Source organism: Coregonus clupeaformis, chromosome 28, assembly GCF_020615455.1.
Source record: "Coregonus clupeaformis isolate EN_2021a chromosome 28, ASM2061545v1, whole genome shotgun sequence".
Classification (NCBI taxonomy): domain Eukaryota; kingdom Metazoa; phylum Chordata; class Actinopteri; order Salmoniformes; family Salmonidae; genus Coregonus; species Coregonus clupeaformis.
In genome coordinates this window covers 34037720-34053231 of record NC_059219.1, presented here as the reverse complement: position 1 = coordinate 34053231, position 15512 = coordinate 34037720, and the positions used below count along the sequence as shown (strand labels likewise).

The following is a 15512-nucleotide window of genomic DNA, read 5'->3' as shown; positions in this document are numbered from 1 at the left end:
CTCTCCATCACTTTTTAGATTCTCAAATGTCACCCCGGTCCAGTCCATTTATAAAAGAAAAACTACTGCTTTCACTTGCCACGACGCCTGTAAATTAAGAGTTCGCACATCACTGGCGAGTTCGAGAGAGCAGTCCGTGCACTTTAGTTTTGTATTGATTTCAGCAAGTTGTTGCTGGTCTCTGGCTTGTTGTTTAAATGCAGTAGATTTCATAGCTTTATACAACATTGACAAATGTGCTGCGTCCTTAATTGCTTTAAGTATCACATTGTAGTGTCATTCATCATGATAATGAAAGTACTGTATTACTTTGACGCTTCAGTTACCCATGTAACTCGGGTAACCCTCCATAAGATAAATGTTATCTTCCGCGGCCTGAAGATCTATGGTTATCACGGTATGGACTTGAAGCTGCATTATGTTTGATGTTTTCTCGTTGCTATAGGGGTTTCCATGGAAACCAGTTCACGCTTATCTGTAGTATAAACGAAGTTAAGCTGGAGAGGCAGATTCCTGGCGAGCATTTATTTCGGAGCGTAAATATCAACGTGAAACGTTGACCATATGTCCACATGGCTTAGGCTTCTATATTTGCTCTCTCTCTGTCTCTGTCTCTGTCTCTGTGTCTGTCTGGACCATACCAAAGTGCTGCAGTATGTGTTCTACTGTTAACAGAGCTCTTTGTCCCTTCTTTCTCAGGAGCTGGCCAGACAGCGGCAAGAGAACGGGCAGCTGCTGAAAGCTCACCAGGACAAAGATGACCTGATTGGAAAGCTGAAGGAGGAGATTGACTTGCTGAATAGAGTGAGTGTTGGAGAGGGTCGCCCAAGGTTGAGAGGGTAGAGTTGGGCTAGGGTGTTGGAGAGGGTCGCCCAGGGTTGAGAGGGTAGAGGTGGGCTAGGGTGTTGGAGAGGGTCGCCCAGGGTTGAGAGGGTAGAGTTGGGCTAGGGTGTTGGAGAGGGTCGCCCAGGGTTGAGAGGGTAGAGTTGGGCTAGGGTGTTGGAGAGGGTCGCCCAGGGTTGAGAGGGTAGAGTTGGGCTAGGGTGTTGGAGAGGGTCGCCCAGGGTTGAGAGGGTAGAGTTGGGCTAGGGTGTTGGAGAGGGTCGCCCAGGGTTGAGAGGGTAGAGTTGGGCAAGGGTGTTGGAGAGGGTCGCCCAGGGTTGAGAGGGTAGAGTTGGGCTAGGGTGTTGGAGAGGGTCGCCCAGGGTTGAGAGGGTAGAGTTGGGCTAGGGTGTTGGAGAGGGTCGCCCAGGGTTGAGAGGGTAGAGGTAGGCTAGGGTGTTGGAGAGGGTCGCCCAGGGTTGAGAGGGTAGAGGTGGGCTAGGGTGTTGGAGAGGGTCGCCCAGGGTTGAGAGGGTAGAGGTAGGCTAGGGAGCCACTAAGGCACATAGAGTTAAGTCATTTACAGGTATTTTGAAGAGGTTACTATACACATGTTAGAGCAACAAGGCTAGATCTACTTTCACAATTGTTAGATATTAATAGTATGCTCCTTAAATTATAACGTGTGATATGTATGGTGCCCCTCTAGACTAGAACATAGGTATAGTAAAGTATTCCTACAGTTGAAATCGGAAGTTTACAAACACCTTAGCCAAATACATTTAAACTCAGTTTTTCACAATTCCTGACATTTAATCCTAGTAAAAATTCCCCGTTTTAGGTCAGTTAGGATCACCACTTTATTTTAAGAATGTGAAATGTCAGAATAATAGTAGAGAGTGATTTATTTCAGCTTTTGTTTCTTTCATCACATTCCCAGTGGGTCAGAAGTTTACATACACTCAATTAATATTTGGTAGCATTGCCTTTAAATTGTTTAACTTGGGTTAAACGTTTCGGGTAGCCTTCCACAAGCTTCCCACAATAATTTGGATGAATTTTGGCCCATTCCTCCTGACAGAGCTGGTGTAACTGAGTCAGGTTTGTAGGCCTCCTTGCTCGCACACGCTTTTTCAGTTCTAACCACACATTTTCTATAGGATTGAGGTCAGGGCTTTGTGATGGCCACTCCAATACCTTGACTTTGTTGTCCTTAAGCCATTTTGCCACAACTTTGGAAGTATACTTGGGGTCATTGTCCATTTGGAAGACCCATTTGCGACCAAGCTTTAACTTCCTGGCTGATGTCTTGAGATGCTGCTTCAATATATCCACATAATTTTCCTTCCTCATGATGCCATCTATTTTGTGAAGTGCACCAGTCCCTCCTGCAGCAAAGCACCCCCACAGCATGATGCTGCCACCCCCGTGCTTCACGGTTGGGATGGTGTTCTTCGGCTTGCAAGCCACCCCATTTTTCCTCCAAACATAACGAAGGTAATTATGGCCAAACAGTTCTATTTTTGTTTCATCAGACCAGAGGACATTTCTCCAAAAAGTACTTCTTCCTTACTGAGCGGTCTTTCAGGTTATGTCGATGTAGGACTTGTTTTACTGTGGATATAGATACTTTTGTACCTGTTTCCTCCAGCATCTTCACAAGGTCCTTTGCTGTTGTTCTGGGATTGATTTGTACTTTTCGCACCAAAGTACGTTCATCTCTAGGAGACAGAACGCGTCTCCTTCCTGAGCGGTATGACGGCTGCGTGGTCCCATGGTGTTTATACTTGTGTACTATTGTTTGTACAGATGAACGTGGTACCTTCAGGCGTTTGGAAACTTAAGGGAAGCATATAAATAGCACACATAGAACAGATCTACCGCTTCTTAGACTTGCTTTCAATGAGAATGACTGATCTATAACACGCTTTTCTATGTGAATTTGGTCAGGTCACCCAAAAAGTTACATATTGCAACTTACATTTTATTATAGTTTATCTTTAATTGTCAGTTGAAAGCTCATGGCATTTTTAGTAACTGTGCACTGCAGAGGAAACTTGGAGCTGTTCAGTCTCACACAGCTGTGTTGAGTGAAGCCGAGGACTAAATAGAACCGATTGCCAAATTACCACATTGCTATCTACGGGCAATCAGCTTGATATTGTAAAGCTGCTTCTCGGATAAGCAGAAGATTACAATTATCCAGCACTTGATAGGAGTAACACTCGCACAGGCACCCCCCAAAACTCATTTTCTCATGTTTTCTCTCTCTTTATCTCCCATACCCCAACCTCTGAACTGGATCTGATTGGTGTTTTATCAACATTTTAAACTCATTGTCAACCGCACGGGTCGTAACCCCATCCGGTTTTGGTCTGCAGAGCCTGAAGCAAACGATATGCAGACCCGTCGGAGGTGCAGAGCTCTTCAGTTTCACTCCCCTGCTCCCCGTGGCAGTTTGGAGAAACAACTTTTGAGATGCGCTGTGTGCCGCCTGACTTAAAACAGCTGCCTTTTGAAAACATGACATTTTCCCTTTACTGACGGAATTCTATCGGATCTAGTCTTAAGAAAACACTAGGCCCCCCCTATAAGAGTCCTTATGCCAATCAACAGCCCTTACATTGTGGTTAAGATAACCCTTGTGGTGTGGAGTACGAATCTGATTTCAATCATCCCCTGAGATGTAATGTGACTCATAACCACTTGGGTTATCAGCCTGTAATGAATTAATCATTAGTCAATTAATGTTATGTATGCATTTAATAATCCGTGCATTAGGCTAAATCCACAGATTCTGAATGTAAAGAGACAACTGTGTCTCATATGCCTCGTTCTCTAGAGACCAATTGGCACCAGGGAGTCAGCTCTGTGACAGCCTACATGCAAATACCTCACACCCTGTCTCCACACCTGCTGTAGACTCACACCGTATACAGAGATGCAAATACTGGGGTCCTCTGAAACACAGATTCCTCAGCATTTCTCCTGTTGTTATTTTGTATTTTTCTAAAGTAGATGGCATTCACTCACTTTGAAGGTTTCATAGATCTTTGTCTAGCTCCTGGCATTGAAGATTGAGAAGAAACCTCAACAGCGGGTCTCATTTCTGTTTTTCTGTTGGTCTAACCAGAGGTCGGAGTTTCTGTTTCCTGAGTCTACAGTCTTGGTCCAGTGTTCCCAGTGCTATGAGACCATCAACAAACTCTCCCCATCGCATGACCCCTGCTCCTGTTATCTGGGTCACAGGTTTTGGCAACATTTTTGGCATTGGGAAACCCAGCAGGGGGTCTCCCAAAGCCTTTCATCTCTGAAATATTCCAAAAGAGAGTTTACAGCCCTCCTCGATGAGGCGTTCGAAGGCAAACAAGCCCTGAGTCTAACCTGCCAACAAATACAGTTGCCGGTCAGTGTTGATTTTACACATTTCAGAAACTTGCAAGTGTCCGCTAGGCCTGGCTGTCTTTGTCTTCACATTTCTTCATTAAGAAAGGCTGTAGGCTGCAGTAGGCTATGAGCCATCTGGCCAAATGGAGGAGGCCATATAACTGTTGGATCAGAGAGCCCTGATAACATCACACGAACAGGACCTCATAAGAGGCAGTCTCCCTGTGGGAACACTCTCCGGGGTGATAGTGATCAGAAATGTTACTGCAAGGCCTGATGGGAAGGCAGGAGATAAGGGACAGATCCAGTGTGGCGTCTCTTTCTCGCGGCGCTTGAAGATTGAACTGTGACTCACTAGCAAAGTTTGTTTTGTAGGGAAGGCTTGGATAAGGCTGATGTGCTGGCAGACGATATGACCCTGGAGAACATCTGACTCTGGGTATTGGCTACATAGAATACAGGCTCAAGCAGGTGCATGCAAGTTGAAGTACATGTAGATATAATCTATGTTGGGAGATTCAATTAAATGTGAATACAGTTATTAGTCGGTTGTAACTTAAAAAGGTTCAAGTGGTATGCCGAAGGCCAGAAAAACAAAGTCATGGCTATCGAGTGGATCTAGCAGCCGTCTGATCTGAAATGAGCCGACTTTTCTCACCTTGTGTCAGAGCTGACAGTGAGCTTTTCTGTAGCCACACCATGTCTGTGGCTCTGTGACCTCCCGTGTTTGACTCTCAGACAACCTCACTTTTTAAGTTTCCGACAAGTGCGGATTGGCTAATCCTGACGGTCGCCTGTCGCTGCCGCCAGTGATGGAGGAAGCCGAAAATGAGAAGTGTCACTTTTAGATCAGCGCTTTGATGAGAGGGCGTCGTGGCAACGGGGCTCCTCATTTGTGCCTAATTGGAGCTGTTCAAGTTTAATTCGTTATTATCAAGGCAATTCTGCTGAAGGGAGACCCGGGAGGTGAAACTCTTCGTTCCACCTCCCACACTCTGATCTTTCTCTAAACTGACAAGCTAACTCCTCTGAGGTAAAAAGAAGGCAGATCTTGCATAGTGATGGTATGTGACTTCCTTTAGATCTGGCTGAAGTGGAGCTGTCTCCTTTGTTGTTGTTTTGCAGGACCTTGACGACATTGAGGAGGAGAACGAGCAGCTGAAGCAGGAGAACAAGACTCTCCTGAAGGTGGTGGGCCAGCTGACGAGGTAGAACCCAACGGGCCTCGGAACCCCCCTCCAACGGAGTGCCCCTCCCAAGGCCTTACACAACCTGCTCTCACCCACCCTTCTCTTTCCACCCTCGGGCCAATTCCAGCAGCAGCATGTCCTTTATCTGTTTCGGTGGAGTCTCTATTGTTGCCGCTGGGTGGAAGAGGACATTTAAAAGTCGTTTCTAGAGCCTTTGTGTCTTAAAAGCACCTAAGAGCGTCCTCCCTAAGAATGCTTTTATTCAGTTCTGAGGGGAAACTGATGCCACCAAGAGCTCTAGTCCTATTTAGATCCCATGTGGTGTCTAAATGAGGTTTTGTGATGGTATATTTCATGTAAATCTCTTGTACATAGGCCATTGAAAAAATATTTTTTTTTTTTGGGGGGGGGGGGGTGAATCTTAAAAAAGGAAATTGAATGTATGTGGTGCATCACTGAGCACATGAGGGATGTTTTGTTTGTTTTAGGAACTAATAAATGTCTTGGACATTTTGACTCTAATGATCTGTCGACCAAGGTCTACAGCACTTGCCCAGGTTATGTGCAATCGGCTCTCTGTGCTTCTGTTAATCTGCATCATTACAATGTAAATGCCTTGTCAGCCCAGAGGCCATATCCTTCTCAGCACTAAAACCTGGTCTCCAACTGCACGTGAAAGAACTGGCTCTGTGATGGAGCCTGTGTCATTTAGACCAAATTCAAGACAAAATCCCTGCTACCATCAGCCAAAGGGGGCATAATGCCTTGCACATTACTTAAGTCTTTTTTGGAAATCCATTAGTTCCATTTCCCCAAGGGGGTAAAAAAAGCCTGGTGCTTTTTCTGTTCATGTCGATGCCGCTTTTACTCTCTTGTTCCGATTTCTACTTGGTACATTTTAGTCAGTGGGGTCATTTCAGCTAAACCTAGGGTATGGCAAAGTGACGGGTGGGGGGATAACATTGAAGCTTATTTACTGCATTTCTACACAATTTAAAAACTCTAAAATGCTATTCATAGAACCGCAAAAACAAGCAAAATTGACTCCAACCATAACACACTAAACTGTTATTGCCTTTTTATCGGGATTGGAATGATTTTAGTAGTCTATTTTAAATAGTTGGTGTTGAGCTAGGGTATGGCGACTGCCATACTCTGCCATACCCAATTGACACCCTGATTTTATTTCAGGTGGTATATTTGAAACCTGTAGTCTTTCAAATATATATATATATATATATATATATATATATATATATATATATATATATATAACCCATTATAAATCATAAAAAGCAAGCAATTCGTTTTCATTAATTCTGTGCTTTATAGCCATTTCAATGTTGAAAATTAAATATTATACTATTGTTGATGGTGAGAAGTCTTGGGGTTACACCCCAGTAGAAATACATGTGGAATCTTTTTTAATGCATTTTGCATCTGTAATTCAAGCATTTACAACTTGTTTTGGTTGCAATATTGATAGATGTAGCTGCTCTTGGTATATAGTGAGCAAGATTTATAGAGTAAGCTACTGCAGTGCATTTTGTTGTATGATAACCAAATCAACTGAAGGAATATACTTTTTGAAATGCATCTCTTTTTGATTTCTCAAGACAGTGATGTGGCTGTGAGAAGGTCCATTACTTTACACAGCTGTATTTAGATCATTGCATTACATACATGGGCCCATTTTGTGCTGAAACAAATGGCTCCTGCGTTATGTGTTCTGTAAAGCCCACTGGGTGGTAAAGATTTTAGGTTTTAGACTTTACTGGGGCACATCTCGATATAGAACCCCCTCTTACCGGTAGACACACACACAAAGACACACATATACACACACAACCCTTACAGAAAAAACACATGATTTGACATGTTTATTTCACATGTTGTGTTTTTGGAACTGTGAAATCATGTGAAACCATGTGTTTTTGGAGCACTTCACATGTGATGATATTTCACGTGGAGTTTCACATGTGATCACATAACCTTTCACATTTTGATTCAAATGTGAATATTTTGGGGGATATATTTTTTTTCACTTGAAATTTCACAGGTGATGCCTGTGAAAATATAGTCGTTAGGATACAAACACAAACAGTGCTTTTAACATAGTGTTTTCAACTTACATATTTGACACACTTTGACATACATGATTACATTGTGTATGTTTATTTATACAGTAATTATTATTCAACATGTCTTCACCTGGGATTTGAACTCACAACCTCTTCGTTCATGCCATTCCGACATTCCTACACTTTGGACGTCAAAGTAAATCTCAGTTTTGTCAAAAGTACAGATTTATTGTAGTGATTCAGGAGTAACATTAAAACACGGTAATATGCCCCACCAACATTAGACCACTATACAGATAACCCTCAAATTGCTGAAATCAATGATGAGAGAATTGTTAGATTAACTGATAACTAAAATAGCAGTGTAGATGGCACTCTTTTGCTAAGTGCAGAGATGTAGTATAGTATAGTATGTGTAGGGGAATGCTACAGAGTTTGTGGTGCAGCAGAAAGATCAGCTTACCCCAAATCCAGAGGTTGTGAGTTCAAATCCCAAGTGGGGTCATATTGAAAAGTCAGTACTTAACTACTAAGTGATCATGTCAAATGTAATCATATTGACATTGATTAAATCTTTTTACACTATTTTAGCTGAACAGCGTACCACTTACTTTAAAACCCCCATACCATGTAATTACTTTACTTATCACGTGATGTCCTGATGAATGGTAAAACAATGGTCTTGAAAACATCTTACAAACATCCTAACATGGTCTTCAATTACTTTCTTGGGCTGTTGTGTCGTGGTCCCCTGGAGGTTTTTGTCTAGTTCCAGTTTTGTTCCAGGGATGTCCCCAAGGACGTTGTTAGAACGTTCTTGGAATGTTGTGTCATGGTCCCCTGGAGGTTTTTGTCTAGTTCCCAGTTTGTTTCAAAGATGTCCCACAGGACGTTTTTAGGACATTCTTGGGATGTTGTGTCATGGTCCCCTGGAGGTTTTTGTCTAGTTCCCGGTTTGTTTCAAGGATGTCCCACAGGACGTTTTTAGGACATTCTTGGGATGTTGTGTCATGGTCCTCTGAAGGTTTTTATCTAGCTCAAATGTTGTCACGTGTAGTTTCATGGTATCACATGTTGTCAAAAAATGTTCACAAGTAGTTGAATGCTATCACGTTGAAATGTTGCATCCCGATGTTGTCACATTTTACTCACATGTTGTCAAGTGTAGTTTCATGGTATTACGTTGACATTTTGCTTCCCATGTTGTCACATTTATTTCACATATCATGCTATCACATGTTGCTTTTACATGTTGTCGCATGTTATCACATGAACATGTGATCATGTGAAATTCATGTGGTTTTTCTGTAAGGGACACACACACCTCTTTCCTCTCTTTTCCTCCATTATGAATGTACAGAAGATGAAGTCATTTAATAAAAGTTTGATTATCTCTCTGTCGACTCGTTAGTGTTCATTAAGGCTAATTTGATGTGATGATAAGATGCCACTGAGCCGGTAATGTAACGTGACAGCGATGGTTCAGTTGTCACAATAGACACACTGTGTGCTCCCCGACCATGGTTATTCATCAAGGCCAATCACCTCACAGTCTGACTGGAGAGGGACCACCCATCCCTGGCGACGGCACGTCTCCAAGACACAGCGACGCTGGACTAATATAACAATGCCATCCAAGTCATTAGTCCCTCACCTTGAGAGAAGAGGGACAGGATGGCTTCCTATCAGGACTAAAGTCAAGGTAATTGTCTCATCTTCCTAGAACTGCCCCAGGGTGGTCCAGCACCATTCCTATTAGCATTTTTATAGAAAGTTGTAAGGTGTGTGATTTAGTAAGATATTATAGGAGGCCTGAAACTATTCAGTTAATTCCTTATCCTTCCTCTAGTTTGTGAAATAATCTCATTGTAAACCCCCTGCTTTATATGTATTTTTTCCCGTTTTGTTATTCACAAACTTGACAGTCTTGACTGCTTCTCCTCTCTGCTTAGTAAAACTAGCATTAACTGTGTTGCAACCCACCTACCTGTAACTGCCATTTAAAACCCCCACATCTGTTCCTTAACCAGCCCTCTGAAAGGCCCTCATCACCACCACATACTCATCCTTTGGCCTCAGGGGGACATGTTTGGAAAATGGAGGTTTGTAGGTTTTGTTCATGCTAAATCGATGTCATTTTTGTTCTTACTGGTACACGTCACAGTTGGTCTCTCATCAAAGCTGTAACGGCACTAATGAAATTATGGGACTGCAGTGTTATCGGATATCATTTTACCTTTGTATTTTAATTCGATAACTTTGTTTTTTTGGTAGATCTGAAATGTAACGTGGTGGCATTTTTGTATTCAATGCGCGTAAGCAGACCTTTATTACATTTACATTTACGTCATTTAGCAGACGCTCTTATCCAGAGCGACTTACAAATAGGTGCATTCACCTTATAGCCAGTGGGATAACCACTTTACAATGTTTTATTTTTAATTTTAATTTTTTATTTATTTTTGGGGTGGGTTGGAGTAAAGGGGGGTAGAAGGATTACTTTATCCTATCCCAGGTATTCCTTAAAGAGGTGGGGTTTCAAATGTCTCCGGAAGGTGGTGAGTGACTCCGCTGTCCTGGCGTCGTGAGGGAGCTTGTTCCACCATTGGGGTGCCAGAGCAGCGAACAGTTTTGACTGGGCTGAGCGGGAACTATGCTTCCGCAGAGATAGGGGAGCCAGCAGGCCAGAGGTGGATGAACGCAGTGCCCTCGTTTGGGTGTAGGGACTGATCAGAGCCTGAAGGTACGGAGGTGCCGTTCCCCTCACAGCTCCGTAGGCAAGCACCATGGTCTTGTAGCAGATGCGAGCTTCAACTGGAAGCCAGTGGAGTGTGCGGAGGAGCGGGGTGACGTGAGAGAACTTGGGAAGGTTGAACACCAGACGGGCAGCGGCATTCTGGATGAGTTGTAGGGGTTTAATGGCACAGGCAGGGAGCCCAGCCAACAGCGAGTTGCAGTAATCCAGACGGGGAGATGACAAGTGCCTGGATTAGGACCTGTGCCGCTTCCTGTGTAAGGCAGGGTCGTACTCTCCGAATGTTGTAGAGCATGAACCTACAGGATCGGGTCACCGCCTTGATGTTAGCGGAGAACGACAGGGTGTTGTCCAGGGTCACGCCAAGGCTCTTCGCACTCTGGGAGGAGGACACAACGGAGTTGTCAACCGTGATGGCGAGATCATGGAACGGGCAGTCCTTCCCCGGGAGGAAGAGCAGCTCCGTCTTGCCGAGGTTCAGCTTGAGGTGGTGATCTGTCATCCATACTGATATGTCTGCCAGACATGCAGAGATGCGATTCGCCACCTGGTTATCAGAAGGGGGAAAGGAGAAGATTAGTTGTGTGTCGTCAGCGTAGCAATGATAGGAGAGGCCATGTGAGGATATGACAGACCCAAGTGACTTGGTGTATAGCGAGAATAGGAGAGGGCCTAGAACTGAGCCCTGGGGGACACCAGTGGTGAGAGCACGTGGTGCGGAGACAGCTTCTCGCCACGCCACTTGGTAGGAGCGACCGGTCAGGTAGGACGCAATCCAAGAGTGAGCCGCGCCGGAGATGCCCAGCTCGGAGAGGGTGGAGAGGAGGATCTGATGGTTCACAGTATCAAAGGCAGCAGACAGGTCTAGAAGGACAAGAGCAGAGGAGAGAGTTAGCTTTAGCAGTGCGGGAGAGCCTCTGTGACACAGAGAAGAAACAGTCTCAGTTGAATGACCAGTCTTGAAACCTGACTGGTTTGGATCAAGAAGGTCATTCTGAGAGAGATAGCAAGAGAGTTGGCAAAAGACGGCACGCTCAATAGTTTTGGAGAGAAAAGAAAGAAGGGATACTGGTCTGTAGTTGTTGACATCAGAGGGATTGAGTGTTGGTTTTTTGAGAAGGGGGTGCAACTCTCGCTCTCTTGAAGACGGAAGGGACATAGCCAGCGGTCAAGGATGAGTTGATCGGTGAGGTAAGGGAGAAGGTCACCGGAGATGGTCTGGAGAAGAGAGGAGGGGATAGGGTCAAGCGGGCAGGTTGTTGGCGGCCTGCCGTCACAAGTCGCAAGATTTTATCTGGAGAGAGAGGGGAGAAAGAAGTCAAAGCATAGGGTAGGGCAGTGTGAGCAGGACCAGCAGTGTCATTTGACTTAACAACGAGGATCGGATGTCGTCAACCTTCTTTTTCAAAATGGTTGACGAAGTCATCCACAGAGAGGGAGGAGGGGGGAGGAGGATTCAGCAGGGAGGAGAATGTGGCAAAGAGCTTCCTAGGGTTAGAGGCGGATGCTTGGAATTTAGAGTGGTAGAAAGTGGCCTTAGCAGCAGAAACAGATGAAGAAAATGTAGAGAGGAGGGAGTGAAAAGATGCCAGGTCTGCAGGGAGTCTAGTTTTCTTCCATTTCCTCAGCTGCCCGGAGCTCTGTTCTGTGAGCTCGCAATGAGTCATCAAGCCACGGCGCTGGAGGGGAGGACCGAGCCGGCCGGGAGGATAGGGGACATAGAGAGTCAAAGGATGCAGAAAGGGAGGAGAGGAGGGTTGAGGAGGCAGAATCAGGAGATTGGAGGGAGAAGGATTGAGCAGAGGGAAGAGATGATAGGATGGAAGAGGAGAGAGTAGCGGGAGAGAGAGAGCGAAGGTTGCTGACGGCGCATTACCATCTGTGTAGGGGCCGAGTGAGTAGTGTTGGAGGAGAGGGAGAGAGAAAAGGATACAAAGTAGTGGTCGGAGACTTGGAGGGGAGTTGCAGTGAGATTAGTAAAGATGAGGTCGCGTATTGCCTGCCTTGTGAGTAGGGGGGGACGGTGAGAGGGTGAGGTCAAAAGAGGAGAGGAGTGGAAAGAAGAAGGCAGAGAGAAATGAGTCAAATGTAGACGTAGGGAGGTTGAAATCCCCCAGAACTGTGAGGGGTGAGCCATCCTCAGGAAAGGAACTTATCAAGGCGTCAAGCTCATTGATTAACTCTCCAAGGGAACCTGGAGGGCGATAGATGACAAGGATATTAAGCTTAAATGGGCTAGTGACTGTGACAGCATGGAATTCAAATGAGGAGACAGACAGATGGGTCAGGGGAAAAATTGAGAATGTCCACTTGGGAGAGATGAGGATTCCTGTGCCACCACCCCGCTGACCAGATGCTCTCGGGGTATGCGAGAACACATGGTCAGACGAGGAGAGAGCAGCAGGAGTAGCAGTGTTTTCAGTGGTAATCCATGTTTCCGTCAGCGCCAAGAAGTTGAGGGACTGGAGGGTAGCATAGGCTGGGATGAAGTCTGCCTTGTTGGCAGCAGAACGGCAGTTCCAGAGGCTGCCTGAGACCTGGAACTCCACGTGGGTCGTGCGTGCAGGGACCACCAGGTTAGAGAGGCAGCAGCCACGCGGTGTGAGGCGTTTGTGTAGCCTGTGCGGAGAGGAGAGAACAGGGATAGGCAGAGGCATAGTTGACAGGCTGCAGCAGATGGCTACAATAATGCAGAGGAATAAATGAACTAAATATCTGGGAAAGGAGAGAGCGGGGCCTCCCTCACCACAACTCCCAAATATAACTCTCCCAACTTCCACCTCAGAAACTATAATTGTTGTAAACTACAGCGGTTCAATGTTTTCTAGGAATAGACTAACCTAGTTTATTCAGCTAGCTAACTAGGTGCAGTATTATTCCGTGAAAAACGTCCGGGCACCTCGTCATAAGACGCCACAGCCAGCTAGCATGCCGGTCTCCAACAGCAGGGTTTAGCGCCAATACTCAGCCACAACAACCACCAGTGTATCAACACACAAGCAGATCGTCCGTGTCTAACGTTGTGGGTTAGTCCCGACAGCTTGAGCGAGTCCGTCGTCAACTTATTCAGCCAGTTAGTTAGCTAGAATAGTTAGCAAACTAGCTAGCCATTGCTTTCAGACAAAGAAGAACCCCTCCTTTCACGGCACGAACACACAGAGAGAGCCAAACTAACGTTAACTAGTCACCCATGTCCCGAATTCCTTGAGCGACTCGGGCTATCAATATGTAAAAAAACAAAACACAAGTGTAGGTTATGACTTACCCCTAGCAGCTACTGTTAGCTAGCCAAGTGCAAAGCTAGCCACTGAATTGACTCAGCCAGTTCGCGTCTGTTCGCCGGTCGGTCCAGCTATTGTTTACAAGTAGCTATCCAGGTTGCAACAAGCTTGCTAATTTTCGAGCACAGTAGCCACTTGCTGCCTAACGTTAACGGTTCAGACAATGAGGTTAGAAAACAGCTGAATGGTAGGCAATTATTGTATGTAATTATTGTAGGCAGCCAGCTGGCGTAATTACAGGCACTCTCAGGCGTGAAACAACTATACCGTTGCTAATAGCTACTCGCCAGCTAGTCTAGGTGGTGAGTTAGCTAGCTAGCTTCGTGCTACACCCGGCACCGCCGAATACAATACTAACCTACAATAATTACATACAATAACTACATACAACAACCCACGATACCTACCTACAATACCTTACAATCTGAATACATAGTTTAAGCCTTACTCGACAAAGCCCAAGCTATGTATAAAGCCAAACTTACCCGACGCCAAGCTCCAAGCTCCTCACCTCACCTCACCTGCATACCTCAGGAGTTTGCCAAAAAAAATAAAAAATCTTCACTGAGATGAGGCCTGGAAGCTAGTTGATATGGATGGAATCGGCAGATCCGTGTACACCGAAATGCATTTTATCCTGTGGAACTGATAGTCATTGGAGAAAAAATAAAACCAACCCTTATCTTGTTTCTTGAAGGAGGCCATATTTCATTATCAGAGGTTTCTTGCTCTTGGTCCTCAGAGCCAATCTCCTCCATCTCTGGGATCCCTGGTGCAAGGAACCACTCACCCAGCTGAGGATGGCAGGGGTCGGGGAGAGAGATAGCGGGAGAGAATATATGTGGGTTATTTCGTCTCCCCTGACTTTGGCTGGCTGGCTTGGAACCATCTGCTCCGAAAAAAGCCCCCCCCATATGGAGTTTTGTTTAGAATAAGATAACATTTCTCTAAACCCATTTGTAACCAGTAGATCCCGTTCTGCTGATATGGAGACCTTTACTGAGATCTCCCATACGTTGCACTCATGTATCAAAATGAAGATACATTCTGCAGCGAGTCTTTTGCAACACAGATTAATAGCATTGCCATTTGTGGAAGCCTGATGTACCTCTGTGGCTTGCTACTGGACTAGTGAGGGATTTTTCAACTCACGCTCTCCCACCAATGCTCTGAAACGCAAACAACACCATGACAGAGAGAGGGGGAGGTGGAAAAACAAAAGACATGCATTTCCCTCAACACACCAGGGCCACGGCCATGGCCACGCGCTGCGCTGCCCTTTCGGAAATGCCCTGTAAAAGTAAATAACGAGGAAAGGCACCATTTCACACCAATAAGCAACATAAACCGTTGACAGACCAAAGGCATTTCATTCACCACAGAACTCCTACGACTGTATGATTCATAGTGCGATAGATTCTCATACTTTCATTTTCCCAAGACTGTTACCATAGCAATGACTGAGATATGGTTTGGTGTAAATCACACATTCTAGTTGTTTGTGTACTTTGGTTAGGCTTATAGTAAGTTGTGTTATTGCTGTAGTATTACATTTCTGATACAGTATGTATTTTACTTGATTTGTAATACTCTGCAAGCATTTCATTATGATAGAATATACTGCATATGACTGCCATTACACCTATAGGTGTAATGGGATAATATTTATCAAATGACATTAAACAGTATATACCTCACACGTAACCCATGATAAGACTGCATTTAGCCTGTTTATCTGACTCCATAAAGATAAATAGAATATGCAAGAGACTATAGTTGAGTTGCAGTAATAGGCAATCGAGAAAGGAATAAGAATAGAATTGTAAATACAAGTCTATTTTTATTGCTTTGTAAGATGAATGCTACATTATACAAGGCATAAACTTAAATTACACAGCATTATTAACAAGCATTACAAGGCATTATTCTAAGCATGATCATAGAGGGGGAGAGTGCGAGAGAAGTCGTAGCCTGAAAGGCCGTGTACCAAGAGTCC

General features: G+C 44.8%; 1 protein-coding gene across 2 annotated transcripts in view; it reads left to right on the top strand.

Annotated features, from left to right (window-relative positions):
- Nucleotides 1-6640, top strand: part of LOC121579051 (PRKC apoptosis WT1 regulator protein) — a 69436-nt gene extending 62796 nt beyond the window's left edge. For both annotated transcript variants that reach the window (XM_045208939.1, XM_045208940.1), the window contains exons 6-7: nt 700-804; nt 5335-6640. In XM_045208939.1, coding sequence (XP_045064874.1) covers nt 700-804; nt 5335-5421 — 192 coding nt within the window. In that variant the 3' untranslated portion in view covers nt 5422-6640. The remainder of the gene's footprint in view (nt 1-699; nt 805-5334) is intronic.
- Nucleotides 6641-15512: the final 8872 nt, after the last annotated feature.